At 45.7% G+C, this 26,998-nt stretch overlaps 1 protein-coding gene across 1 annotated transcript in view; it reads left to right on the top strand.

The window, feature by feature from the left end:
• The window catches only part of LOC120050602 (small G protein signaling modulator 1-like), an 81,111-nt gene that overhangs the window by 53,533 nt on the left and 580 nt on the right, over positions 1-26,998 (top strand). Inside the window, exons 13-24 of the mRNA XM_038997197.1 lie at positions 1,389-1,515; positions 2,103-2,167; positions 2,389-2,534; positions 7,131-7,259; positions 7,349-7,540; positions 7,995-8,066; positions 8,624-10,207; positions 10,320-10,444; positions 10,613-10,695; positions 25,131-25,240; positions 25,502-25,598; positions 26,493-26,660. Coding sequence (XP_038853125.1) covers positions 1,389-1,515; positions 2,103-2,167; positions 2,389-2,534; positions 7,131-7,259; positions 7,349-7,540; positions 7,995-8,066; positions 8,624-10,207; positions 10,320-10,444; positions 10,613-10,695; positions 25,131-25,240; positions 25,502-25,598; positions 26,493-26,660 — 2,898 coding nt within the window. The remainder of the gene's footprint in view (positions 1-1,388; positions 1,516-2,102; positions 2,168-2,388; positions 2,535-7,130; positions 7,260-7,348; positions 7,541-7,994; positions 8,067-8,623; positions 10,208-10,319; positions 10,445-10,612; positions 10,696-25,130; positions 25,241-25,501; positions 25,599-26,492; positions 26,661-26,998) is intronic.

A 26,998-nucleotide genomic window follows, 5' to 3' on the forward strand; every position in this document is an offset into this window, starting at 1 on the left:
GCAGTTTACTTTGGACACGCTTTTCATCCGGATGTGAAAATACTGCCACCTATCCCAGAGAAGTTAACACTTCCTCAAATCAAGTTACAGATCTTGCCCAATTTGTCTAATTCAGCTGTGATCGTGTCTTGAGAATCATCTCCAGAGGTGTCCAAATCATGACTGAACAATGTTATTCTGGCTGGGAGTTTGAACCTGTGCAGTTACAGTATAGCACAGAGTTTCAGACCAGGGTCAAATACATATACCGATGTAGGATCTTTATTTGATAAAAATCATAAATAACAAATGTAACCTTTGTTTAACCAGGCAAGTCAGTGAAGACAAATTCTTATTTACAATGACGGCCTACACCGGCCAAAGAATGACGACACTGAGACAATTGTGCACCGCCCTGTGGGACTCCCAATCACGGCCGGTTGTGATACAGCCTGTATTCCAACCAGGGTGTCTGTAGTTTGAAACAAATCAAAATATATTTCATATTTGAGATTCTTCAAAGTAACCACCCTTTGCCTTGATGACAGATTTGCATACTCTTGGCATTCTCTCAACCAGCTTCACCTGGAATGCATTTCCAACAGCCTGGAGGTGTGTTGGGTCATTGTCCTGTTGAAAAACAAATGTATACCTTGAATTGTAAATTAATCACTGACAGTGTCACCAGAAAAGCACCCCCACACCATCACACCTCCTCTTCTATGCTTCACGGACGGGAACCACAGGTGGAGATCATCCGTTCACCTACTCTGCGTCTGACAAAGACACGGCGGTTGGAACCAAAAATCTCTCATTTGGACTCCTTGGTGTCCTTTAGTAGTGGTTTCTTTGCAGCAATTCGAACATGAAGGCCTGATTCACGCAGTCTCCTCTGAACAGTTGATGTTGAGATGTGTCTGTTACTTAAACTCTGTGAAGCATTTATTTGGGCTGCAATCTGAGGTGCAGTTAACTCTAATGAACTTATCCTCTGCAGCAGAGGTAACTCTGGGTCTTCCTTTCCTGTGGCGCTCCTCATGAGAGCCAGTTTCATCATAGAGCTTGAGATGGAAAGAAATTCCACAAAATAACTTTTAACAAGGCACACCTGTTAATTGAAATGCATTCCAGGTGACTACCTCGTGTAGCTGGTTGAGAGAATGCCAAGCGTGTGCAAAGCTGTCATCAAGGCAAAGGATGGCTACTTTGAAAAATATCAAATATCAAATATATTTGATTTGTTTAACACTTTTTTTGGTTACTACATGATTCCATATGTGTTATTTCATAGTTGTGTTGTCTTCACTATTATTCTACAATGTAGAAAATAGTCAAAATAAAGAAAAATTCATGAATGAGTAGGTGTGTTCAAACTTTTGACTGGTGTGTGTGTGTGTTCTGTGGTGCAGTGGCCCCAGAGCTGATGGACCAGGAGGCCAACATCTGGCAGCCCACAACCAGGAAATCCTCCTGCTCGTCCTGTACCCAGTGCAGCTTCTCAGACGGAGGGCCTCCCAATGGGTGCAACCATGAAAGGTCAGAGACAGAGACACACACTGCTGGTTACCCAGATATCATCCCTGGACTTTACCGATCCCACTGGCCTGAGAAGGATACAAGATCCCCAGACCCCGGTTCAAATACTACTTCAAATCTTTCAAATACTTTGGTATTTTTCTTTAACCTGCCTGGAGTGCCAGGTGGGCGGGGTATGCACTTTTTGGACTTTTCTATTGGTTCCATAGCAATAGGCACCCTTAATCAAGCACATATACAGTATTTTATATGATTTCAAATCATATTTGAACCCAGGTTTATTACATGTTGATACTGTAGTGCATGCATTTATCTCATCGTTTGAAATGTACTGTTTTATTACGCAATTACGGTTTTGATGTCCTTATGAACAGTGAATGGAGAAGGATATCTATTTAATTCATATTGTAGTTCATTTGAGGTAATATTTCATAAATAATTGGTAACGCTGGACAGTTACTTTAAAATGTTCTTGTGAATGGAGAATAGAGACTGTTTGGGATCAAAATGAAAGTCTTGGACATGTTTAAGACGAGGTGGAGCCAGTATGGAGAACACTTTGACTTGTGTGCTGTTTCCCTTTGCAGAGCCCCTTTGAAGCTGCTGTGTGACCAAATGAAGTATCAGATCATCTCCCGGGCTTTCTATGGCTGTATGTGATTGTGAACACAAATCTTGTATCTTCTGTCCCCCTAGATGACTTGCAACGTTTTGCAACAGATTTTAATTTAAAGCAGCTCATCAATTAGTCTAGCATCCAACTATTAATTAAATGTCGGATGTGTGATCGTCTTATTTAGATACTGTATCACATAACATTTCGGAATGTCAGAAGGAGGCTCATTTGATAGAGGTTGTGTTTTTGTATTCCAGGGCTGGCTTATTGTCGTCACCTGTCCACCGTACGTACACACCTCTCGGCACTGGTCAACCACACTATCGTGACGCCCGACGCGCCCGGCGATGCCTTAGGGGGCCTCACTGCTGAGGTGTGGCAGAGGTTCCTTCAGGACTGCACCGTAAGCAGCATCACCGTCACATCATTAGCAGTGTCGCTAAGGTTGTCACTTAGTCATCACACACACACACACACACATACACACACTGTGCAGTACCAGACAGCTCAAACCCCCTGGCGACGAGATGCGCACACACACACATACGCACGCACGTACACATGCACACACACACACTCATCTGTATTCATCCGTTAGTCATCACATTGCTCACACATTCTTAGTCACACAACCAGCCATATGCAAGCGTGACTAATGCCCTGCCTGTCAGCGTATCAACAGCATACATACATACATTTTCATTGGAGGGATTTTGTTGAATAATCAACCAATGGGAGGGATTCAGTTGACTTCGTCTCAAGTTCATCCATGTGTGTCCAATCTGTGTTTGTAGAGTTATACTGGCTGTAGTCAATCTTGTCATTTTTCTCACAATTTTAGTTAAGTATTATTCATTATTCAACAGGGGATTAGGGCCCCCACTGGCATCCAGTGGTACACAACCATTCTGCACGTTGATTGATCAAATCAAATCAAATAGTATACAACAGGTGCGCCGAATACAACAGGTGTAGACCTTACGGTGAAATGCTTACTTACACCAACAATGCAGTTTTAAGAAAAATGAAGTTAAGAAAAAATGGACTAAATAAACGAAAGTAAAAAAATAAAAGAGCAACAATAAAATAAGAATAACAATAATGAGGCTATATACAGGGGGTACCGGTACCAAGTCAATGTGCTGGGTACAGGTTAGTTGAGGTAATAGAGGTAATATGTACATGTAGGTAGGGATAAAGTGACTATGCATAGATAATAAACAGTGAGTAGCAGTAGCATAAAAAAGGGGTCAATGCAAATAGTCCAGGTAGCCATTTGATTAACTGTTCAGCAGTCTTATGGCTTGGGGGCAGATGCTGTTAAGCCTTTGGGACCTAGACTTGGCGCTCCGGTACCGCTTGCCGTGCGGTAGCAGAGAGAACGGTGGCTGGAGTCTTTGGCAATTTTTAGGGCTACTGAGGGGATACTGGTGAAGAATTTAATAAGCCACTGGCTTCCTCTTTTGTTTTTTATACACGTACAGTACCAGTCAACAGTTTGGACACACCTACTCATTCAAGGGTTTTTCTTTATTTTTGCTATTTTCTACATTGTAGAATAATAGTGAAGACATCACAACTATGAGATAACACATATGGAATCATGTAGTAACCGATCATGTAGTAAAAGTGTTAAACAAATCAAAATATATTTTACATTTTAGATTCTTAAAAGTAGCCACCATTTGCCTTGATGACAGCTTTGCACAATCTTGGCATTCTCTCAACCAGCTTCATGAGGAATGCTTTTCCAACGGTCTTGAAGGAGTTCCCACATATGCTGTGCACTTGTTGGCTGATTTTCCTTCACTCTACGGTCTAACTCATCCCAAACCATCTCAATTGGGTTGAGGTCGGGTGATTGTGAAGACCAGGTCATCTGATGCAGCACTCCATCACTCTCCTTCTTGGTCAAATAGCTCTTACACAGCCTGGAGGTGTGTTTTGGGGCATTGGTATGTTGAAAAACAAATGATAGTCCCACTAAGCGCAAACCAGATGGGATGGAGTATCGCTGCAGAATGCTGTGTTAGCTATGCTGGTTAAGTGTGCCTTGAATTCTAAATAAATCACAGTGTCACCAGCAAAGCACCCCCACAGCATCACACCTCCTCCTCCATACTCACGGTGGGAACCACACATGCGGACATAATCTGTTCACCTACTCTGCGTCTCACAAAGAAATGGCGGTTGGAACCAAAAATCTCTCATTTGGACTCATCCGACCAAAGGACATATTTCCACTGGTCTAATGTCCATTGCTCGTGTTTCTTGGCCCAAGCAAGTCTCTTCTTCTTATTGGTGTCCTTTAGTAGTGGTTTCTTTGCAGCAATTTGACCATGAAGGCCTGATTCACGCAGTCTCCTCTGAACAGTTAATGTTGAGATGTGTCTGTTACTTAAACTCTGTGAAGCATTTATTTGGGCTGCAAGCTGAGGTGCAGTTAACTCTAATGAACTTACATGCTGACCAGACCGGACACGTCGCTTGCGCAAGCGTCGCAAAATAAATGTAGAAATCCATGTTATTCAATTATTGCACCCACACTGCTCGCCAAGGGCTAATATAGAAGTCATTCCTATTTCTGACGCAGATCGCGCTGCAAGTCCTGCCTCTCCCATCTCCTCATTGGTTTATAGAAGCAGGTACCCACGTGCCATCTCCTCATTGGTTATACCCACGTGGGTGATTGAAAGACGAACTTTGTTGCCGGTTGTCGTGGTAATACTATGAAAGTTTAGATGGATCACCATATAAATTCAAAGATGAAAAAGCCTGGAAGGAGGAGAGATGACTAGAAACGATTCGGTTGGCCGTTTTATGTCAAATCAAATCAAATTTTATTTGTCACATACACATGGTTAGCAGATGTTAATGCGAGTGTAGCGAAATGCTTGTGCTTCTAGTTCTGACAATGCAGTAATAACCAACAAGTAATCTAACCTAACAATTCCACAACTACTACCTTATACACACAAGTGTAAAGGGATAAAGAATATGTACATAAAGATATGTGAATGAGTGATGGTACAGAACGGCATAGGCAAGATGCAGTAGATGGTATAGAGTACAGTATATACATATGAGATGAGTAATGTAGGGTATGTAAACATAAAGTGGCATAGTTTAAAGTGGCTAGTGATACATGTATTACATAAAGATGGCAAGATGCAGTAGATGATATAGAGTACAGTATATACATATACATATGAGATGAGTAATGTAGGGTATGTAAACATTATATTAAGTGGCATTGTTTAAAGTGGCTAGTGGTACATTTTTACATAATTTCCATCAATTCCCATTATTAAAGTGGCTGGAGTTGAGTCAGTATGTTGGCAGCGGCCACTAAATGTTAGTGGTGGCTGTTTAACAGTCTGATGGCCTTGAGATAGAAGCTGTTTTTCAGTCTCTCGGTCCCTGCTTTGATGCACCTGTACTGACCTCGCCTTCTGGATGATAGCGGGGTGAACAGGCAGTGGCTTGGGTGGTTGTTGTCCTTGATGATCTTTATGGCCTTCCTGTGACATCGGGTGGTGTAGGTGTCCTGGAGGGCAGGTAGTTTGCCCCCGGTGATGCGTTGTGCAGACCTCACTACCCTCTGGAGAGTGTGGATTAATTGTCGGAGTAGAGGTCCTTGTGCATTTCAGGTAAAATAACAACTCAATGTTTATATCCCAGGACAAATTAGCTAGCAACAGCAAGCTAGCTAAATAGGACAAATTAACGTTAGCTAGCAAGTGCAAGCTAACTAGCTAAATTGCCATACATGTTTAATGCTTTTCGACCTGTCCCCAAATTAATGTAATTGGTTCAGAGTTTGTTTTGATATTTTAACCTGCGTGTCGTGATCGCGTTTGGTGTGGGGGGGGCAAAATAAATTTATGCACGATAGCGCACGATGGCGCATGCGCGTAGCCGGTTTGGGTTCCGTGTTATCCTCTGCAGCAGAGGTAACTCTGCATCTTCCTTTCCTGTGGCGGTCCTCATGAGAGCCAGTTTCATCATAGTGCTTGATGGTTTTTGCGACTGTACTTGAGAAAACGTTCAAAGTTCTTGAAATGTTCCGCATTGACTGACCTTCATGTCTTAAAGTAACGATGGACTGTCGTTTCTTTTTGCTTAGTTGAGCTTTTACCAAGTAGGGCTATCTTCTGTATACCACCCCTACCTTGTCACAACCCAACTGATTGGCTCAAATTAACTTTTAACAAGGCATATGTTCATGTGAATGTTTTTATGTGCCAGTGTCTATGGTAACATTAGTGTATTCATGTGTGGGTACATCATCGTGTGTGCACTGTACAGTATGTCCAGATCTTTGGTACGCCAGACTCAATCAAATGCTCAAAACTAGTAACTGAAAGAAAACAACTGCTACTGGTATTTGAACTGGGTCTGTACGTAGGGCTTTCTATATCTGTGTGTGTTGTGGCTCAATGACTGAGGCCTCTCCCTCCCCTCTCTCATTCTGTTATCTCCCTCCTTGCTCTCCTTCCCTGTTCTCCCTCCTTGTTCTCCCTCCCGGCTCTCCTTCCCTGCTCTCCCTTCCTGCTCTACTTCCCTGCTGTCCCTACATCCTCCCCTCTCCTCCTCCCCTGCTCTCATTCCCTGTTCTCTCTCCTTGCTCTCCCTCTCTGTTCTCCCTCCCTGTTCTCCCACCATGTTCTCCTTCCCTACTCTCCCTCCCTGTTCTCCTTCCCTGCTCTCCCTCCCTGTTCTCTCTCCCTGTTCTCCTTCCCTGCTCTCCCTCCCTGTTCTCTCTCCCTGTTCTCCTTCCCTGCTCTCTCTCCCTGTTCTCTCTCCCTGTTCTCCTTCCCTGCTCTCCCTCCCTGTTCTCTCTCCCTGTTCTCCTTCCCTGCTCTCCCTCCCTGTTCTCTCTCCCTGTTCTCCTTCCCTGCTCTCTCTCCCTGTTCTCTCTCCCTGTTCTCCTTCCCTGCTCTCTCTCCCTGTTCTCTCTCCCTGTTCTCCTTCCCTGCTCTCTCTCCCTGCTCTCCAGGCCTATAAGGAGCAGGAGCTGTTGCGCCTGGTCTACTTTGGTGGTGTTGACCCTTCACTGCGTAAGGAGGTGTGGCCCTTCCTCCTGGGCCACTATCAGTTTGGCATGTCTGAGGCTGACAGGAAAGAGGTTGGTGTCACCCTTGCCATCGGAGGTCACCACCAAACCCCTTGATCTCCGACCCCTGACCCTTGCCCTTGCCCTGTGACACTGTGCAGGTGGATGAGCAGGTGCGGGCGTGCTACGAGCAGACCATGAGCGAGTGGCTGGGCTGCGAGGCCATTGTGCGGCAGCGGGAGAAGGAGCAGCATGCTGCGGCACTGGCTAAATGTTCGTCCATCTCAGCCAGTGTGGATAATCCAAGCACTGTGCAGAGGATGATGCACCGTGACTCCAGCGTCAGCAATGAGGTGACACACACACACACGCCCGCCTGCCCATGCGCACACATTTTTAAATTTTATTTAAATTTTATTTCACCTTTATTTAACCAGGTAGGCCAGTTGAGAACAATTTCTCATTTACAACTGCGACCTGGCCAAGATAAAGCAAATCAGTGCGACAAAAACAACAACACAGGGTCTGTACATAGTCTTGTGGCACACAGGATACCTGGGAGACCAACATGTTGTCTTGACCAACATGTTAGCTCTCCATCGCCTTAATAATATGAAACTACAAAGCATATTGTGTAATGTTAATTTGAAGCACCAATAATACACTGCCTTTACGACAGTTACATATCATTACATACAGGCCTACAGAATTACTTGTCCACATTAGTGTTTTGTATGGATAGTGTTGTTCCAGGGTTTTATTGACCTGTTTTCTCCCCTGCTTGTTCTCTGGTACTACTCATGCCAGTCCTCCCAGAGCTGCAGCTCAGACAGACAGAGCCTGGCTCGCTTGCAGAGTGACTCTGACAGCAGTACCCAGGTACCCATTTAGACAGAGATCCTCTTAAATATATAAAATGTTAAATGCATTCCATATGTAATTCTATGCCCCTCTACACATAATTAACAGTAATGAATTATTTATAATTGATGAACAATAAGAATAATAACACACACAGAGCTGAATATACACTCACTTGTATACACAAAGGCTACTTAGTCTCACAGGACTGAAAAGAGAACTATAGAACAATGTCCTGAGCTTACCCATGGTGTACAACTTTATTTTGGTCCACCAGTCACTATTCTAGTGGAAATATGTTGTATTTTGGCTTCAAGTTCAAAATCGAAGATCACCTCCGAAAGCTAAAAATAGTTCCATGACAGTTTTCTTAATATTCATACCAATAACACCTTTCATATTACAACTGTGCGATTCCTATTGTTCCAAAACTATGGAATTACCTTAGTCTTTTACAGTCTTTAGCTTTTTTGAACCAATATTCCTCAACCCCACACTCTTTCTCCTGCAAGTTCTTCACATCCTCCCATCCCTTCCCTTGGATTAGCCTGCTTCCCTTTGGCTTGTTCTTTCAGGTGTTTGAGTCTGTGGAGGAAGTGGAACAGATCGAGACAGAGCCCAAGAGCGAGGAGGCCAAGCCGGTTCCCAAGATCCCCAATGGAGGAGGCCTGCCCAACGTGGCCAGCTCCCCAGACTCGGGGCATCCCTCCTCTCGCAACTTCTCTGTCACCTCGTGCATGTCGGACCACTCTCTGAGCACAGAGGACAGCACTGTGCCTGACACCAACCCCAAAACCACCATCAGTACTCCTCCACAGCTGGCCCCAGCCCAACAGATCCCAGTCAAAGCCCATCAGGAAGAGTTGGAAGCAGATGACCCAAATGTCCAACCCCTGGCCCTGCAGGATGAGAAGGACCTCCAGGCCAAGGACGGGCCAGATAAGGAGGAAAAAGAGAAGGAAGAGAGTGTGACTGAAGTGGCCCAAGATACTGAGGACACCCAGACAGAAGATCCAGAGGTAAAAATGGGAAAAAATCCAGAGACAGCGGAGGACAAGGCAGCAGACCCAGCTGAGCTAGAGAGCCTGAAAATAGAAGAAGAGAAGACTTCCATGACTCTATCTAATGAGAAAGATGAGGTAAGGACCTCTGAAAAGGAAGACAGCAAGTTACCAAAAGCAGAAGTGGATGCTGTAAAAGAAACAGTGGAGTCCAAAACAAGGGAGGCTAAAGAGCCTGATGCAGAAGTGATGAAAATGTTGGATGGAGAGCCAACCATGCAAGTACACACAGAGGAGATGCAGTCACTGGAACCTGGGGAGACAGGAGAAACAAAGGAGAACAAAGGACCAGAACCAGAGTCTGTAGATCCAGAAGAGAATAAGACATCCCAAGCAAACCATAGAGAGCCAAAAGGGGAGAATACATTGATATCAACGGTGACTGCAGAAGCAATGGAAGACACAGCATCAGAACTGGATGATGAAAGAACTTCAGACACAGGGTCTGGAGAAACAAAGAGTGCTGAAACAACGGAAGTAAAGGAAGCCAACGCAACAAATGTAGAAAAGACAGAAACTGAGAAGGAAGTAGAAGCCAATCAGACTTTTAAATCTGAAGAGGTAGTTGAAACAAAGGTGTATAAGACAGTTTCACCAGAAGAGGTTGCAGAGGCAAAAGTGGAGGAGATAAAAAAATCAGAGGAAGTGGGAAAAAGAGAGGAGGAGACCATACTATCTGAGGCCAAGCTGCCAGAGTCAAAGAAGAATAAAAGCCCTGTTGCAGAGACCAGGGTGGGAAGAGCAATGGATAGCACCACCAAGCTCGAAGAGGCTCTGGCCACCACAGAATCTGACGAGTCCCCTTCAGCCATTGAGATGGAGGAGATTTCCTCAGCTAAATTCTCCATGGCCCTACCGTGGGACAGGAAGGGCCTGTGTGAAAGCTCCGGGGTCGGGGCTGCTCTCTCTGAGGGCTCAGTTCACCATCTGGAGCTCCGTTTGGAGGAGAAGGAGAAGTGCAAGCCCAGCCCTGAGGGCACAGAGTCCATCATGTCTGAGGAGCCTGAGATGGAGAGCCTCTTCCCTAAATTTGAATTCCTGACCGTGGGAGGAGAGCTGAAAATCTCTCCAGTGCCATCCATCGGAACCACCTACTCTGTAGGCACTTGGCATTTCATTTTTTAGAATAAAAGTTTGGAATAATCGAGATGTATTTAGGTGTTTGGTTATTCTTTAACATTTGTGTGGTGGTTTTGCACCTTTGTTGTAGCAAGAGCTTTTGGACATGTACACGATCAACCTGCATCGCATTGAGAAGGATGTCCAACGGTGTGACAGAAACTACTGGTACTTTACCCCTGCCAACCTGGAGAAACTGCGCAACATCATGTGCAGGTAAAATAAAAACAATGCCATTCATGATTCTCTACTCCACTTTTGTAGAAAGGTTTGTAAGTAATCTAGGACTCATTATGTTATGTGTGGAGCGCAATTAATAAATGGAAAATTGGAAGAATGAATGAGTCACACTACACAGTACATGATGCTGACTTCTCTTCGCAGCTATATCTGGCAGCACCTGGAGATTGGCTATGTGCAGGGCATGTGTGACCTGCTAGCTCCCCTCCTTGTCATTATGGATGATGGTGAGTTAATGCTGTGAGTCAAGGCTGTGAGCTGTGTTGTGTTCCTCCCTCACTCTCCTCCTTGGTAGTTGTGATATTGATTCTGCGATGGCCGCAAAATGTGTCAACCTTCAAGATCATTTTTGCTTCTTAAATTTGATTTGTCTTGATCAGTACTTTTTTAAAGGGGGGCTGAACTCACCTATTCCGCATGTGTTTTTCTGCTGCTCATTAAGAAAAAAAAATGATTTGCATCATGTGGTTCGATGTGGGTGTGTTATGTTCGCTATAATGTACCCTGGCAGTTACTGTTGTTTGTCTCTATTGAGTAACGGTAGCAACATTTCGCCCTCAAAATAGTCAGAATTAATATAAGATAAATCAAGAAATCTGTAATTAATTTAGACGTTTTTGCCAAGGTGGTCTTAGTCGTGCAATTTTACATCTAAGGTGCAGTATTTCTCAAGTTAAAAAAAACTTTATGAAAACTAGTAGTGCACTACAGAAAGTATCGAGTCAGCTGCTACTGCGCTCTGAACTGATTTCTGAGAACATGTCTACAACTTATCATCAGCAAGCTGTCAAATTATCGTAAATAGAGCACAAGCTACACACTGTTTATCAGTGGCTTTTGTTTTTTTCTTAAATAACCATCTGTCTTATGTAACTATACCAAACGTAACATATCATACTAATTTGAGTGTCTTGGATTTACATTTACTATGTTATGTCGAGTCTATGAGAACAGGCTGGGAAGAGACCACTCCTATCAGGATAGAAATGCTTCACCATATGTTGAAAGTGTCACTCAGAATGGCTGTGTATTTATTGGCGTTTACCTTGCCCTCTAAGGGGTTGAGTGGCCTTAAACCAGGAAAATGCACCCCATACCATAACAGAGCTGCCAGATCCCCCATTTACACAAGTGTTTCCTTTATTTTGGCAGTTACCTGTAGCAGGCACATTGAGCAGGCAGGCCACGTTAGATGAATCAGCTTATCAAGTCACTGGCGAGTGACAAAGTGCGTCAGTGTAATTTTGTTGTTCAACTATTACCGTAGTGTGCGTCCGTCTGGCAGGGTTTTTTATGCTCATGAATGGGTTGACAAGTGGCAGTTGGGATGCAAGTGCACATTGTCTCAATTCTCATTTGCCCACAACAGTGGCAGACTGGAGTGATCACTATCAAACAGATCAGCAAGTTGCCACTTGATAAAGGGCTTTATCGTGCATCGATGTGACACACTGATATGACGCCACCACGTCAGAAAATAATGCTGGGTTCTTGTTACAAGACGGTCATGGAGTAAAGACATGTTGAAGTTTACCTCGAATCCAGTTGATTCAATTCAGTATAATATCCTAACTTAGCACAAGTTGTAAGTATATGATTGAACAATGGCGACGAGGATAATGTTTGAAAACGATAATTAAATCTGAAAAGTGAGTTAAAGGGTCGACAAGATGGAAAGCACCGCGCCAAAGTTTGACTGCTACAGTGAACCTGCTACGCTGACGTTCTGCTCTGTTAACCCCCAACAATAACTGCTCTCTGGGCACCGATGATGTGGATGTCGATTAAGGCAGTCCCCTGCACCTCTCTGATTCAGAGGGGTTGGATTAAATGTGGAAGACACATTTCGGTTGAATGCATTCAGTTGTACAACTGACTAGGCATCCCCCTTTCCATTGTGCCACAAGTGAACACGGCATTCGCGAGACTGACACAGAAAACTGGTGGGACAGTTCAGCAATTTGTTACTCATCTTAGACAAGCAGCTAAGGACTGTGACTTTGCTGGAGATAAGGACAATCAGATTAGAGGTGCCATACTGAGCAAGTGTTATACAGAATATTTGCGGCAAAAGCTATTGGAGGAGGGCCCTAGGCTAACATTAGCGCGGTTACTCGAGCCACAATGTGAAAGAACTGAAGTGCAAATGTCCACCATGCATGTGAGTACAGATGCGAAGGATGATGAGATCATGTTTACAACAAGGAAGGGAAATATCACAAACGGGACAGAGACAGAATGTAGATGGAAAATACAAATCAGAGAAAGTTTGCTACCTTTGTGGACATGATCATTTTGCAAAGGACCCTGCTTATTCATGAATGCGGGCAGACCTGCAAGAAATGTAACGGAAAGGATAGTTTTGCAAAAATGTGCAAGACCAAAGATAACTCGAAACAGATTGTGAAATGTGTTGATTCAGAGGAACAAAACAGAGACTATGCATCTGTGCATGAGAACTGTAACTCAGACAGGATCACGTTCTCAGTGGGAGGGGACAATTTATTAATGTTAATTGATTCTTGGGCCACAACTAACATGGTAGATGAGAGCACATGGGAAAAGCTGAAAGCCACAGAAATCAGGTGTCGTTTATCACTGACTGATAAAAAGCTATATGTATACTCATCAAACGAGCCAATACCAGTGAAAGGAGTTTTCACATGCTAAATAAAGCTAGGCAAGCGCAGCACACAGACTGAGTTCACGTATGTCAAGTATTATTGAAGTGTTGTGGTTGCAGATTTACCTGACACATCTAAAGCATTTTCGGCCACCAAGTGCTAACAGTCAGTATCTAAATAATATGTGTGAAATGCTTGATAGTGTATGTGATGTAAACAGAGAGGTCTTGTCACGACTTCCACCGAAGTCGTTTCCTCTCCTTGTGCGGGCAGTGTTCGGCGGTCAGCGCCACCGGTCTTCTAGCCATCGGCGATCCATTTTTAATTTTCCATTTGTTTTGTCTTGTTTTCCTACACACCTGGTTTCAATTTCCCTCATTTATTGTTGTGTATTTAACCCTCTGTTCCCCCCCATGTCTTTGTGTGGAATTGTTTATTGTAAGTGCTTGTGCACATGTTACTGGTGCGCGTCGGGTTTTGTACCCATGTTTGTTTATTTCGTTGTGCCGTTGGTTTTACTTTAATTAAACTGCTCCGGCTATTACCCAGTTCTGCTCTCCTGCGTCTGACTTCCCTGCCACCAGTTACGCACCCCTTACAGAATTCCACACCAACCATATGGAGTCAGCAGGAGCAGGTGCCCCTGGTATAGGGGTCGAGGAGCGCGTCCTGGAGCAAGAGGCGATGATCCACCATCTCGGCGCCGCCCTGGACCGCGTTGTCCACACAGGGAGAGACAGGGAGGTCCTCCAGCACCTCCCCCAGCACAACAGGGGCCTCCACTACTCACTCCTTCTGCACCCGGTTCCAGTGGGATTCGCCTCCCCCTCCCCGGGGAGTACGGTGGGACGGCTGCCCGCTGCCAGGGTTTCCTGCTGCAGTTGGATTTATACCTGGCAACCGTCCACCCGGCTCCTTCGGGCCGCGAGAGGGTGTCCGCCCTCATTTCATGCCTCTCGGTGAAAGCCCTGGAGTGGGCCAACGCCGTGTGGGTGGAAGGAGATGCGGTGCTGGACCACTTTGAGGAGTTCACCCGTTTCCGGGCAGTCTTCGACCACCTGCCCGAGGGCAGAGTGGCGGGTGAACGTCTTTTCCACCTGCGGCAGGGGACGAGGAGCGCACAGGAGTTCGCTTTGGACTTTCGGACCCTAGCCTCCGGAGCGGGATGGAACGACAGGGCCCTGATCGACCACTATCGCTGCAGTTTACGCGAAGACGTCCGTCGAGAGTTGGCCTGCAAGGACACCACCCTTACCTTCGACCAGCTGGTGGACCTGTCCATTCGGCTGGATAACCTGCTGGCTACCCGCGGATGTCCAGATCTGGGTCTGTTGGTTCCATCCCCCAGCACCACCGCTCCGATGCCCATGGAGTTGGGAGGTGCTGCGCTCAGGGAGACCGGAGGAGGTTCCGTCTCGGGCACCATCTGTGGCTGCAGAGGTCACACTGCCGGTCGGTGCCGGCTTGGTTCCTCTGGGGGTCGAGGCAGCAGGCAGGGCACTCTGGCATCACCCCAGTTGAGAAGGCACCATTCTCACCCAGAACCCTCTGTTGCACACATGTTTTTGTTTGTCACTTTTCCTGAGTTTTCCCCGCATTCCCAGCATAAGGCGCTCGTCGATTCAGGCGCGGCTGGGAATTTTATTGACAGATCATTTGCCCATAGTTTAGGGATCCCCATTGTTCCTGTGGCTACGCCCTTCCCAGTTCACGCCTTAGATAGTCAACCATTAGGGTCAGGGTTGATTAGGGAGGCCACCGCTCCTCTGGGCATGGTGACGCAGGGGGGTCACACGGAGAGAATCAGTCTCTTTCTCATTGACTCTCCTGGATTTCCCGTGGTGCTTTGTCTACCCTGGTTAGCTTGTCATGACCCCACTGTTTCATGGCTACGGAGGGCTCTCACGGGGTGAACGCGAGAGGGCTCGGGGAGGTGTTTAGGGGTTTCCGTAGGTGCTACTACGGTGGAAAGTCCAGACCAGGTCTCCACCGTGCGCATTCCCCCCGAATATGCCGATTTGGCTCTCGCCTTCTCCAAAAAGAAGGCGACTCAATTACCACCCCATCGATGGGGGGATTGTGCGATAAATCTCCTGGTAGACGCTGCACTTCCCAGGAGTCATGTGTATCCTCTGTCACAGGCAGAGACGGTGGCTATGGAAACATATGTCTCCGAATCCCTGCGTCAGGGGTACATTCGGTCCTCCACTTCCCCCGCCTCCTCGAGTTTCTTTTTTGTGAAGAAGGAGGGAGGTCTGCACCCGTGTATTGACTATCGAGGTCTTAATCAGATAACTGTGAGGTACAGTTACCCGCTACCTCTTATTGCCACTGCGATTGAGTCAATGCACGGGCCGCGCTTCTTCACCAAACTTGATCTTAGGAGTGCTTACAACCTGGTGCGTATCCAGGAGGGAGACGGGTGGAAGACGGCATTCAGTTTGACCTCAGGGCATTATGAGTACCTCGTCATGCCGTACGGGTTGATGAATGCTCCATCAGTCTTCCAAGCCTTTGTAGACAAGATTTTCAAGGACCTGCACGGGCAGTGTGTAGTGGTGTATATTGATGACATTCTGATATACTGCGCTACACGCGCCGAGCATGTGTCCCTGTTGCGCAAAGTGCTTGGTCGACTGTTGGAGCATGACCTGTACGCCAAGGCTGAGAAATGTCTGTTCTTCCAACAGTTTGTCTCCTTCCTAGGGTACCGCATTTCCACCTCAGGGGTGGAGATGGAGAGTGACCGCATCTCAGCCGTGCGTAATTGGCCGACTCCCACCACGGTAAAGGAGGTGCAGTGGTTTCTAGGGTTTGCCAATTACTACCGGAGGTTTATCCGGGGTTTTGGTCAGGTAGTGGCTCCCATTACCTCACTGCTGAAGGGGGGACCGGTACGTTTGCGGTGGTTTGCGGTACGCCACCGAAGCTCCACCCCTGTGCCTTCTTCTCGAGGAAGCTCAGCCCGGCGGAGCGAAACTATGACGTGGGGGACCGGGAGCTGTTGGCTGTCGTTAAGGCTTTGAAGGTGTGGAGACATTGGCTTGAGGGGGCTAAACACCCTTTTCTCATCTGGACTGACCACCGCAATCTGGAGTACATCCGGTCGGCGAGGAGACTGAACCCTCGCCAGGCAAAGTGGGCCATGTTTTTCACCCGGTTTGTTTTCACCCTTTCCTACAGACCAGGTTCCCAGAACTGTAAGGCAGACGCACTGTCCCGGCTGTATGACACAGAGGAGCGGCCCATGGATCCCACCCCCATACTCCCGACCTCCTGCCTGGTGGCGCCGGTAGTGTAAGAGCTGGACGCGGATATTGAGCAGGCGTTGCGTGCTGAGCCCGCTCCCCTCCAGTGTCCCGCTGGGCGTCTGTACGTTCCGTCTGCTATCCGTGACCGGCTGATCTATTGGGCCCACACGTCACCCTCCTCTGGTCATCCAGGCATCGGTCGGACGGTGCGCTGTTTGAGTGGGAAGTACTGGTGGCCCACTTTGGCTAAGGATGTGAGGGTGTATGTATCCTCTTGCTCGGTGTGCGCCCAGTGTAAGGCTCCTAGGCACCTGCGCAGAGGTAAGCTACGCCCCTTACCCGTTCCACAGCGGCCATGGTCACACCTGTCGATCGATTTCCTGACCGATCTTCTCCTATCACAGGGAAACACCACGATCCTGGATGTTGTGGATCGTTTCTCTAAGTCCTGCCGTCTCCTCCCACTGCCCGGTCTCCCTACGGCCCTACAGACTGCGGAGGCCTTGTTTACACACGTCTTCCGGCACTACGGGGTGCCTGAGGACATAGTGTCTGATCGGGGTCCCCAATTCACTTCGAGGGTCTGGAGAGCGTTCATGGAACGTCTGGGGGTCTCGATCAGCCTTACCTCGGGTTTTCACCCCGAGAGTAATGGGCAGGTGGAGAGAGTAAACCAGGATGTGGGTAGGTTTCTGAGGTCTTATTGCCAGGACCGGCCGGGGGAGTGGGCAGCGTTCGTGCCCTGGGCAGAGATGGCCCAGAACTTGCTCCGCCACTCCTCCACTAACCTCTCCCCCTTCCAGTGCGTACTGGGGTATCGGCCGGTTTGGGCTCCTTGGCATCAGAGTCAGACCGAGGCTCCTGCGGTGGACGCCGGGTTCCGGCGCGTGGAGGAAACATGGGACGCCGCCCATGTTCACCTTCAGCACGCCATGCTGCGCCAGAAAGCCGGCACAGACCGTCACCGCAGTGAGGCCCCGGTGTTTGCACCAGGGGACCGGGTCTGGCTCTCGACCCGAAACCTGCCCCTCCGCCTGCCCTGCCGGAAGCTGGGTCCGTGGTTTGTGGGGCCATTTAAAGTCCTGAGGAGACTGAACAAGGTGAGTTACAGCTTCCCCTAGATTACCGTATTAACCCCTCATTCCATGTGTCTCTCCTCAGGCCGGTGGTGGCTGGCCCGCTCCAGGAGTCTGAGGTGCGGGAGGTTCCTCCGCCCCCTCTGGACATCGAGGGGGCCCCGGCGTACTCCGTTCGATCCATACTGGATTTGAGACGTCGGGCGAGGGGCCTTCAGTACCTCGTGGACTGGGAGGGGTACGGTCCGGAGGAGAGATGCTGGGTTCCGGTGGAGGACGTGTTGGACCCTTCAATGCTGCAGGAGTTCCACCGTCTCCGTCCGGATCGCCCTGCTCCTCGCCCTCCGGGTCGTCCCCGAGGCCGGTGTCAAGGGGGGGTACTGTCACGACTTCCACCGAAGTTGTTTCCTCTCCTTGTTCGGGCGGTGTTCGGCGGTCGGCGTCACCGGTCTTCTAGCCATCGTCGATCCATTTTTCATTTTCCATTTGTTTTGTCTTGTTTTCCTACACACCTGGTTTCAATTTCCCTCATTTATTGTTGTGTATTTAACCCTCTGTTCCCCCCATGTCTTTGTGTTTAATTGTTTATTGTAAGTGCTTGTGCACATGTTACTGGTGCGCGTCGGGTTTTGTACCCATGTTTGTTTATTTTGTTATGCCGTTGGTTTTACAATTAAACTGCTCCGGCTATTACCTAGTTCTGGTCTCCTGCGTCTGACTTCCCTGCCACCAGTTAACTTCTTATGGCTGCAGTCCCGTTAACGGGATCGATATGACAACAGCCAGTCGAAGTGAAGGGCGCCAAATTCAAAAAACAGAAATCTCATAATTAAAATTCCTCAGACATTCATGTGTCTTATATCATTTTAATGGTAATCTTGTTGTTAATCCCACCAAAGTGTCCGATTTCAAATAGGCTTTTCAGCGAAAGCACTACAAACGATTATGTTAGGTCACCACAAAACCACAATAACCACAGCCATTCGTTTGCCCAAAGGGGAAACGAACGGTCTCCTGGTCAGGCTTCGGAGACGGGCACATCGCGCTCCACTCCCTAGCATACTACTCGCCAATGTCCAGTCTCTTGACAATAAGGTTGATGAAATCCGAGCAAGGGTAACATTCCAGAGAGACATCAGGGATTGTAACGTTCTTTGCTTCACGGAAACATGGCTCACTCAAGAGACGCTAACGGAGTCGGTGCAGCCAGCTGGTTTCTTCACGCATTGCGCCAACAGAAACAAACATTTTTCTGGTAAGAAGAGGGGCGGGGGTGTATGCCTTATGATCAACGAGACGTGGTGTGATCATAACAACATACAGGAACTCAAGTCATTCTGTTCACCAGATTTAGAATTCCTCACAATCAAATGTCGACCACATTATCTACCAAGGGAATTCTCTTCGATTATAATCACAGCCGTATATATCCCCCCCCAAGCAGACACATCGATGGCCCTGAACGAACTTTATCTGACTCTTTGTAAACTGGAAACCACACACCCTGAGGCTGCATTCATCGTAGCTGGGGATTTTAACAAGGCTAATCTGAAAACAAAACTCCCTAAATTCTATCAGCATATCGATTGTGCTACCAGGGCTGGTAAAACCTTGGATCATTGTTATACTAACTTCCGCGACGCATATAAGGCCCTCCCCCGCCCTCCTTTCGGAAAAGCTGACCACGACTCCATTTTGTTGCTTCCAGCCTTCAAACAGAAACTAAAACAGCAAGCTCCCACGCTCAGATCTGTTCAACGCTGGTCCGACCAATATGATTCCACGCTTCAAGACTGCTTCGATCACGTGGATTGGGATATGTTCCGCATTGCGTCCAACAACAACATTGACGAATACGCTGATTCGGTGAGCGAGTTCATTAGAAAGTGCATTGACGATGTCGTACCCACAGCAACGATTAAAACATTCCCAAACCAGAAACCGTGGATTGATGGCAGCATTCGCGTGAAACTGAAAGCGCGAACCACTGCTTTTAACCAGGGCAAGGTGACCGGAAACATGACCAAATACAAACAGTGTAGCTATTCCCTCCGCAAGGCAATCAAACAAGCTAAGTCCCAGTATAGAGACAAAGTAGAGTCGCAATTCAACAGCTCAGACACAAGAGGTATGTGGCAGGGTCTACAGTCAATCACGCATTACAAAAAGAAAACCAGCCCCGTCGCGGACCAGGATGTCTTGCTCCCAGACAGACTAAATAACTTTTTTGCTCGCTTTGAGGACAATACAGCGCCACTGACACGGCCCGCTACCAAAACCTGCGGGCTCTCCTTTACTGCAGCCGAGGTGAGTAAAACATTTAAACGTGTTAACCCTCGCAAGGCTGCAGGCCTAGACGGCATTCCCAGCCGCGTCCTCAGAGCATGCGCAGACCAGCTGGCTGGTGTGTTTAAGGACATATTCAATCAATCCTTATCCCAGTCTGCTGTTCCCACATGCTTCAAGAGGGCCACCATTGTTCCTGTTCCCAAGAAAGCTAAGGTAACTGAGCTAAACGACTACCGCCCCGTAGCACTCACTTCCGTCATCATGAAGTGCTTTGAGAGCATAGTCAAGGACCATATCACCTCCACCCTAGACCCACTCCAATTTGCTTACCGACCCAATAGGTCCACAGACGACGCAATCGCAACCACACTGCACACTGCCCTAACACATCTGGACAAGAGGAATACCTATGTGAGAATGCTGTTCATCGACTACAGCTCAGCATTTAACACCATAGTACCCTCCAAACTCGTCATCAAGCTCGAGACCCTGGGTCTCGACCCCGCCCTGTGCAACTGGGTCCTGGACTTCCTGACGGGCCGCCCCCAGGTGGTGAGGGTAGGTAACAACATCTCCACCCCGCTGATCCTCAACACTGGGGCCCCACAAGGGTGCGTTCTGAGCCCTCTCCTGTACTCCCTGTTCACCCACGACTGCGTGGCCATGCACGCCTCACTCAATCATCAAGTTTGCGGACGACACTACAGTGGTAGGCTTGATTACCAACAACGACGAGACGGCCTACAGGGAGGAGGTGAGGGCCCTCGGAGTGTGGTGTCAGGAAAATAATCTCACACTCAACATCAACAAAACAAAGGAGATGATTGTGGACTTCAGGGAACAGCAGAGGGAGCACCCCCCTATCCACATCGACGGGACAGTAGTGGAGAACGTGGAAAGTTTTAAGTTCCTCGGTGTACACATCACGGACAAACTGAATTGGTCCATCCACACAGACAGCGTTGTGAAGAAGGCGCAGCAGCGCCTCTTCAACCTCAGGAGGCTGAAGAAATTCGGCTTGTCACCAAAAGCACTCACAAACTTCTACAGATGCACAATCGAGAGCATCCTGTCGGGCTGTATCACCGCCTGGTACGGCAACTGCTCCGCCCACAACCGTAAGGCTCTCCAGAGGGTAGTGAGGTCTGCACAACGCATCACCGGGGGCAAACTACCTGCCCTCCAGGACACCTACACCACCCGATGTCACAGGAAGGCCATAAAGATCATCAAGGACAACAACCACCCGAGCCACTGCCTGTTCACCCCGCTATCATCCAGAAGGCGAGGTCAGTACAGGTGCATCAAAGCAGGGACCGAGAGACTGAAAAACAGCTTCTATCTCAAGGCCATCAGACTGTTAAACAGCCACCACTAACATTTAGTGGCCGCTGCCAACATACTGACTCAACTCCAGCCACTTTAATAATGGGAATTGATGGAAATTATGTAAAAATGTATCACTAGCCACTTTAAACAATGCCACTTAATATAATGTTTACATACCCTACATTACTCATCTCATATGTATATGTATATACTGTACTGTATATCATCCACTGCATCTTGCCATCTTTATGTAACACATGTATCACTAGCCACTTTAAACTATCCCACTTTATGTTTACATACCCTACATTACTCATCTCATATGTATAGACTGTACACTATACCATCTACTGCATCTTGCCTATGCTGTTCCGTACCATCACTCATTCATATATCTTTATGTACATATTCTTTATCCCTTTACACTTGTGTGTATAAGGTAGTAGTTGTGGAATTGTTAGGTTAGATTACTTGTTGGTTATTACTGCATTGTCGGAACTAGAAGCACAAGCATTTCGCTACACTCGCATTAACATCTGCTAACCATGTGTATGTGACAAATAAAATTTGATTTGATTTGATTTTTCCAGCTAAAGATCGCTTTCACAAAAAACAGAATAGAGATAAAATTAATCACTAACCTTCGATTATTTTCATCAGATGACACTCATAGGACTTCATGTTACACAATACATGCATGTTTTGTTTGATTAAGTTCATATTTATATCAAAAAATCTGAGTTTACATTGAGACGTTAGATTCACTAGTTGCAAAAACATCAAGTGACTTTGCATAGCCACATCGTTTCAACAGAAATACTCAACATAAATATAAATGATAATACAAGTAATACACATAGAATTATAGATATACCTCTCCTTAATGCAACCGCTGTGTCAGATTTCAAAAAAACTTTACGGAAATATAAACCATGCAATAATCTGAGACGGAGCTCAGATGATTAGCCAAATTAGCCACCATGTTGGACTCAACAGAAACCAGAAAATACATGATAAATGTTTCCTTACCTTTGATGAATTCATCAGAATGCAGTCCTAGGAATCACAGGTCCACAATAAATGCTTGATTTGTTCGTTCATGTCCGTTATTTATGTCAAATTAGCTACTTTCGAATTGTTTACCAAAAACCCTAACCAAAGTCTCAAAGCGCGACCACTATAACGTGACGAAATGTCCAAACGTTCCGTTACAGTCAGTAGAAACATGGCAAACGATGTACTGAATCAATCTTTAGAATGTTGTTAACATACATCTTGAATAACGTTCCAACCGGAGAATTAAATCGACTTCAATTGAGAGAAGGAACGGAGCTCACTCTCACGTGAACGCGCCAGTTCAATGCGTGGGCACCTCATGGCAGTGATTACTCATTCCTGTCTCCTTCGAATCCCCTTCAAATTAGAGTCATCAGACTAAGTTCTATTGACTGTTGACATCTAGTGGAAGCCGTAGGAAGCGAAAACCCATTCATATCTCTCTTTATATTCAATGAGAGCTTGGTTGAAAATATGGCACCCCCAGAAAAAATCCAAACAGGAAGTGGAACTTCTCAGGTTTTTGCCTGCCATATGAGTTCTGTTAATCTCACAGACTTAATTCAAACAGTTTTAGAAACTTTAGAGTGTTTTCTATCCAATACTAATAATAATATGCATATATTAGCAACTGAGACTGAGGAGCTGGCCGTTTACAATGGGCACCTTTCATCCAAGCTACTCAATACTGCCCCTTCAGCCATAAGAAGATAAGCACCCCTTACAGGTCTACTTTTTGGGACCTAAATATTGACTGTTTTTCATCAAGCTGTCCGTTTAAGAGGAAGCTTCTCACTGTAGCCAGTGCCTGTAATCTGTTTCAGGTTATTAATCAACCTACCAGGGTGTTTACAAACACTACAGGAACAAGATCATCCACATGTATTGATGACATTTTTACTAATAGCCGTATCCATACCCATTGGATGCAATGATTACAATATTGTGGCTATATCCAGGAAAGCTAAAGTTCCAAAAGCTGGGCCTAAAATAGTGTATAAGAGATCATACAAAAGATTTTGCTTTGACTCATGTGGATGATGTTAAAAATATTTGTTGGTCTGATGTGATTAATAAGGAGCATCCAGACGCAGCACATTGATGAATTTATTAAATTGCATCTTCCAATTATTGATAAACATGCACCTGTTAAGAAACTGACTTTTAGAACTGTTAAGGCTCCATGGATTTATGAGGAATTTAAAAACTGTATGGTTGAAAGAGATGGGGCAAAAGGAGTGGCTAATAAGTCTGGCTGCACATCTGACTGGCTGACTTACTGCAAATTGAGAAATTATGTGACTGAACTCAACAACAAAAAAGAAGAAACTGTATTATGAAGCCAAGATTAATGATATAAAAACCTTTGTTAAATTGAAATGATGTGCAGAAAGACAAATTCAACTTCATCTTTCATGGAATCAGATGGTTTATTCATCACCAAACCATTTGATGTTGCCAATTATTTTTATGTTTTCTTCATTGGCAAAGTGGGGAAACTTAGGCAGGAAATGCCAACAACAAATAGTGTGCCATCGTACTCATGTAAAAGAAAGACCAAAATCATGAAAGAAAAGCATTGCAAGTTTGAATTTTGTCAAGTTAGTGTGGGAGAGGTGGAAAAAGTATTGTATTGTTATCGATCAATAATGACAAACCTGACATTGACAACTTAGATGGAAAGCTACTGAGGATGGTAGTTGACTATAGCCACTCCTATCTGTCATATCTTTATCTGAGCCTAGAGGAAAGTCTTTGTCCTCAGGCCTGGAGGAAGCCAAAGTCATTCCGCTACACGAGAGTGGTAGAGCAGCCTTTGCTGGTTCTAACAGCGGACCTATAAGCTTGCTGCCAGCTCTTAGCAAACTGTTGGAAAAAATTGTGTTTGACCAAATACAATGCTACTTCTCTGTAAATAAATTAAATAAATACTTTCAGCATGCTTCTAGAGAAGGGCACTCAGCATGTACTGCACTGAAACAAATAACTGATGAATGGTTGAAAGAAATTGATATCAAGAAGATTGTGGGAGCTGTACTGTTAGATTTCAGTGCAGCATTTGACATTATTGACCATAACCTGTTGTTGAGGAAATGCATGTGTTATGGCACGATGCCATATCGTGGATTCAGAGGTATCTATCTTATAGAACTGAGAGGGTTTTCTTTAATGGAAGCTTCTCTAATGTCAAACATGTAATGTGTGGTGTACCACAGGGCAGCTCTCTAGGCCCTCTAATCTTTTCTATTTTTACCAATGACCTGCCACTGGCAGTGTCCATGTATGCTGATGATTCAACCATATATGCATCAGAAACCACAGCTAATGAAGCCTCTGAAACCCTTAACAAAGAGTTGCAGTCTGTTTTGGAATGGGTGGCCAGTAATAAACTGTCTTGAACATCTCTAAAACTAAGAGCATTGTATTTGGTACAAAGGTTCTAGACCTCAGCTGAATCTGGTAATGAATGGTGTGGCTGTGGAACAAGTTGAGGAGACAAAATTACTTGGTGATCCTTAGATTGTAAACTGTCATGGTCAAAACATTCTAGGCGTTACAGTTAGTGTTAGTGGGCAAGTGGGCATGATCTAAATCAAAACCCACCCTCAAATATCCATTGGATCTAGGAACGTAACAGCTTCCCTAATACCTGTTTTGGAAGATACTGACTTTATGACCAAAATATGCTATTTACACTTTGTAGTCAATTTTAACACTGGAATCAATGTTTCTGACTAATATCGATGCCGTTTTCAACCAAATAAATATTTTTGGGGGTTCAGCTGCTCTATAACACACACACAATCACGCTTAGTCAAAAACAGTTTGTCAGTGAGCCTCATCTTAGACTATCACTATATCATACAGAGGTATTGAGAAATAAAGAAAGAGTACAATGAATATAATACTATAAAACAGAGGACAGGGGTTCTGTTGAGCTTCAGGTTGGACAACCGAAAGGGTGATAGAAGCGGACCGTTCAACATTTCTGTCTGTCTTTTCTCCCTCTCTCCATCTTTCCTCCCCCCTCTCTCAGAGGCCATGGCCTTTAGCTGTTTCACTGAGCTCATGAAGAGGATGAATCAGAACTTCCCCCACGGCGGGGCCATGGATACTCACTTTGCCAACATGCGCTCTCTCATCCAGGTGAGGCCACAGAGACCCTTTGTAACTTCTATATTTGTATATGTATTGGCATGCATCCAGTTGTTTTCATGAATAGAAGGATACAGTGAATATAACACATTAACTTTATGGTCTCCACTAACCCCCATCCTCTCTTCCCCGACCCATTCCCTCTACTCCCCAACCCATCTCTTTTCCTTCAACTGTCTGTCTGGCTTCTCTTTTCTTTCAACTGTCTGCCCTCTCTCCTACTACTCCCTTCCTGCTCCTACCCTTCTGTAGATACTGGATTCGGAGATCTTTGAGCTCATGCACCAAAATGGCGACTACACCCACTTCTACTTCTGCTACCGATGGTTCCTTCTAGACTTAAAGCGTGGTAATAATGACATCCTGCTATGAGGGGACTTATTACTGTAGGGGCAAGACTGAGACTTTAAAATACATTCCAAACAAAAAACAATGATTGCAAAATTAAACAAACCATAGAAAAATACATTTATTTGAAGAACAGTACAGATGCAAAGTTTGGTAACAGAATGATGGAACAAACAGCACAACCCGTCATTCTGTTTCCAAACTTTGCATCTGCACTTTTCTTCAAATAAATGCATTTTTCTATGGTTTGTTTAACTTTGCAATCATTGGTTTTTATTTGGCATACATTTCAAAGTGAAAAATTGGAGTCTCAGCATCCCTCTGTTATCGTGGAATTGCCCGTAGCAAATGGCAATTAAACTTAGGGGATAGCGTGTTTTCATACCATGACCAAATATAAAACGGACATGAAGCAACACAAGTTAACAATACCTAGTTATAATAAGCTGCTTCCACATCAATGATGCGTCAGGCAGTAAGATCACTCAGGAAAAAGTGGCTTCGGGAGTTGGTAAGGAATAAGAAGATGGGTCACTACTGCGTGAAGGACACGTGAGGTCACGGTGAATATGAATCAATGGCTATCTCATTATCAATCACAGCCTCTAATCTCTCCCATCTAGGTGTTTATACCTCTCATATTCAAACACATTTCTATCTTCATTAAAAACCAAGAGCCGTGAACTCCAATCCCAACCATACTGACTCATGATTCATCCTCATGTACTGTATTTGCATTCTGAATCCCAAAGTCAATTTCATCTAGCCCAATCGGAGGGCAAGGTGAAGCTATTACAATTTGACTTATAGCTTCTCTTATTCTATCAGATTTAGATTTCCCCACCACTCCTACCTTAACTGACTCCTGCATCCCCCTGTACTTCTCTATTCTCAGAGCTGGTGTATGACGATGTGTTTGCGGTATGGGAGACCATCTGGGCAGCGAAGGACACCTCCTCTGGCCACTTTGTCCTCTTCATCGCACTGGCACTAGTGGAGGTCTACCGGGACATCATTCTGGAGAACAACATGGACTTCACCGACATCATAAAGTTTTTCAACGGTAAACTGTCTAACAATGAATCAACAATTCATTCAGTTGTTTGCAGAGCATTGAAGGTATGGAACTTTTCAACCAGCATTTCTGTATAAAAAGAATTCTCCATGCACTTGGAAAAACGATAGGTGTGTGCGTTCTATACCCTTTTAATGGTAAACTGTCTGCCACCTTGCAGCAGCTAATATGAAATACTCGACTGGGGCACAAACTCTAGATTTACAGATTAAGTGTCAATGTGGAGCATTGCATTTCAATTGCCTAGAGAAAGATAAACCTAAAATGTATTTTTATTCATGTCCAACTTTGTCAAAAGCTGAAGGGGGAATAGTAACCTTGAATGG

Source organism: Salvelinus namaycush, chromosome 1, assembly GCF_016432855.1.
Source record: "Salvelinus namaycush isolate Seneca chromosome 1, SaNama_1.0, whole genome shotgun sequence".
Taxonomy (NCBI): domain Eukaryota; kingdom Metazoa; phylum Chordata; class Actinopteri; order Salmoniformes; family Salmonidae; genus Salvelinus; species Salvelinus namaycush.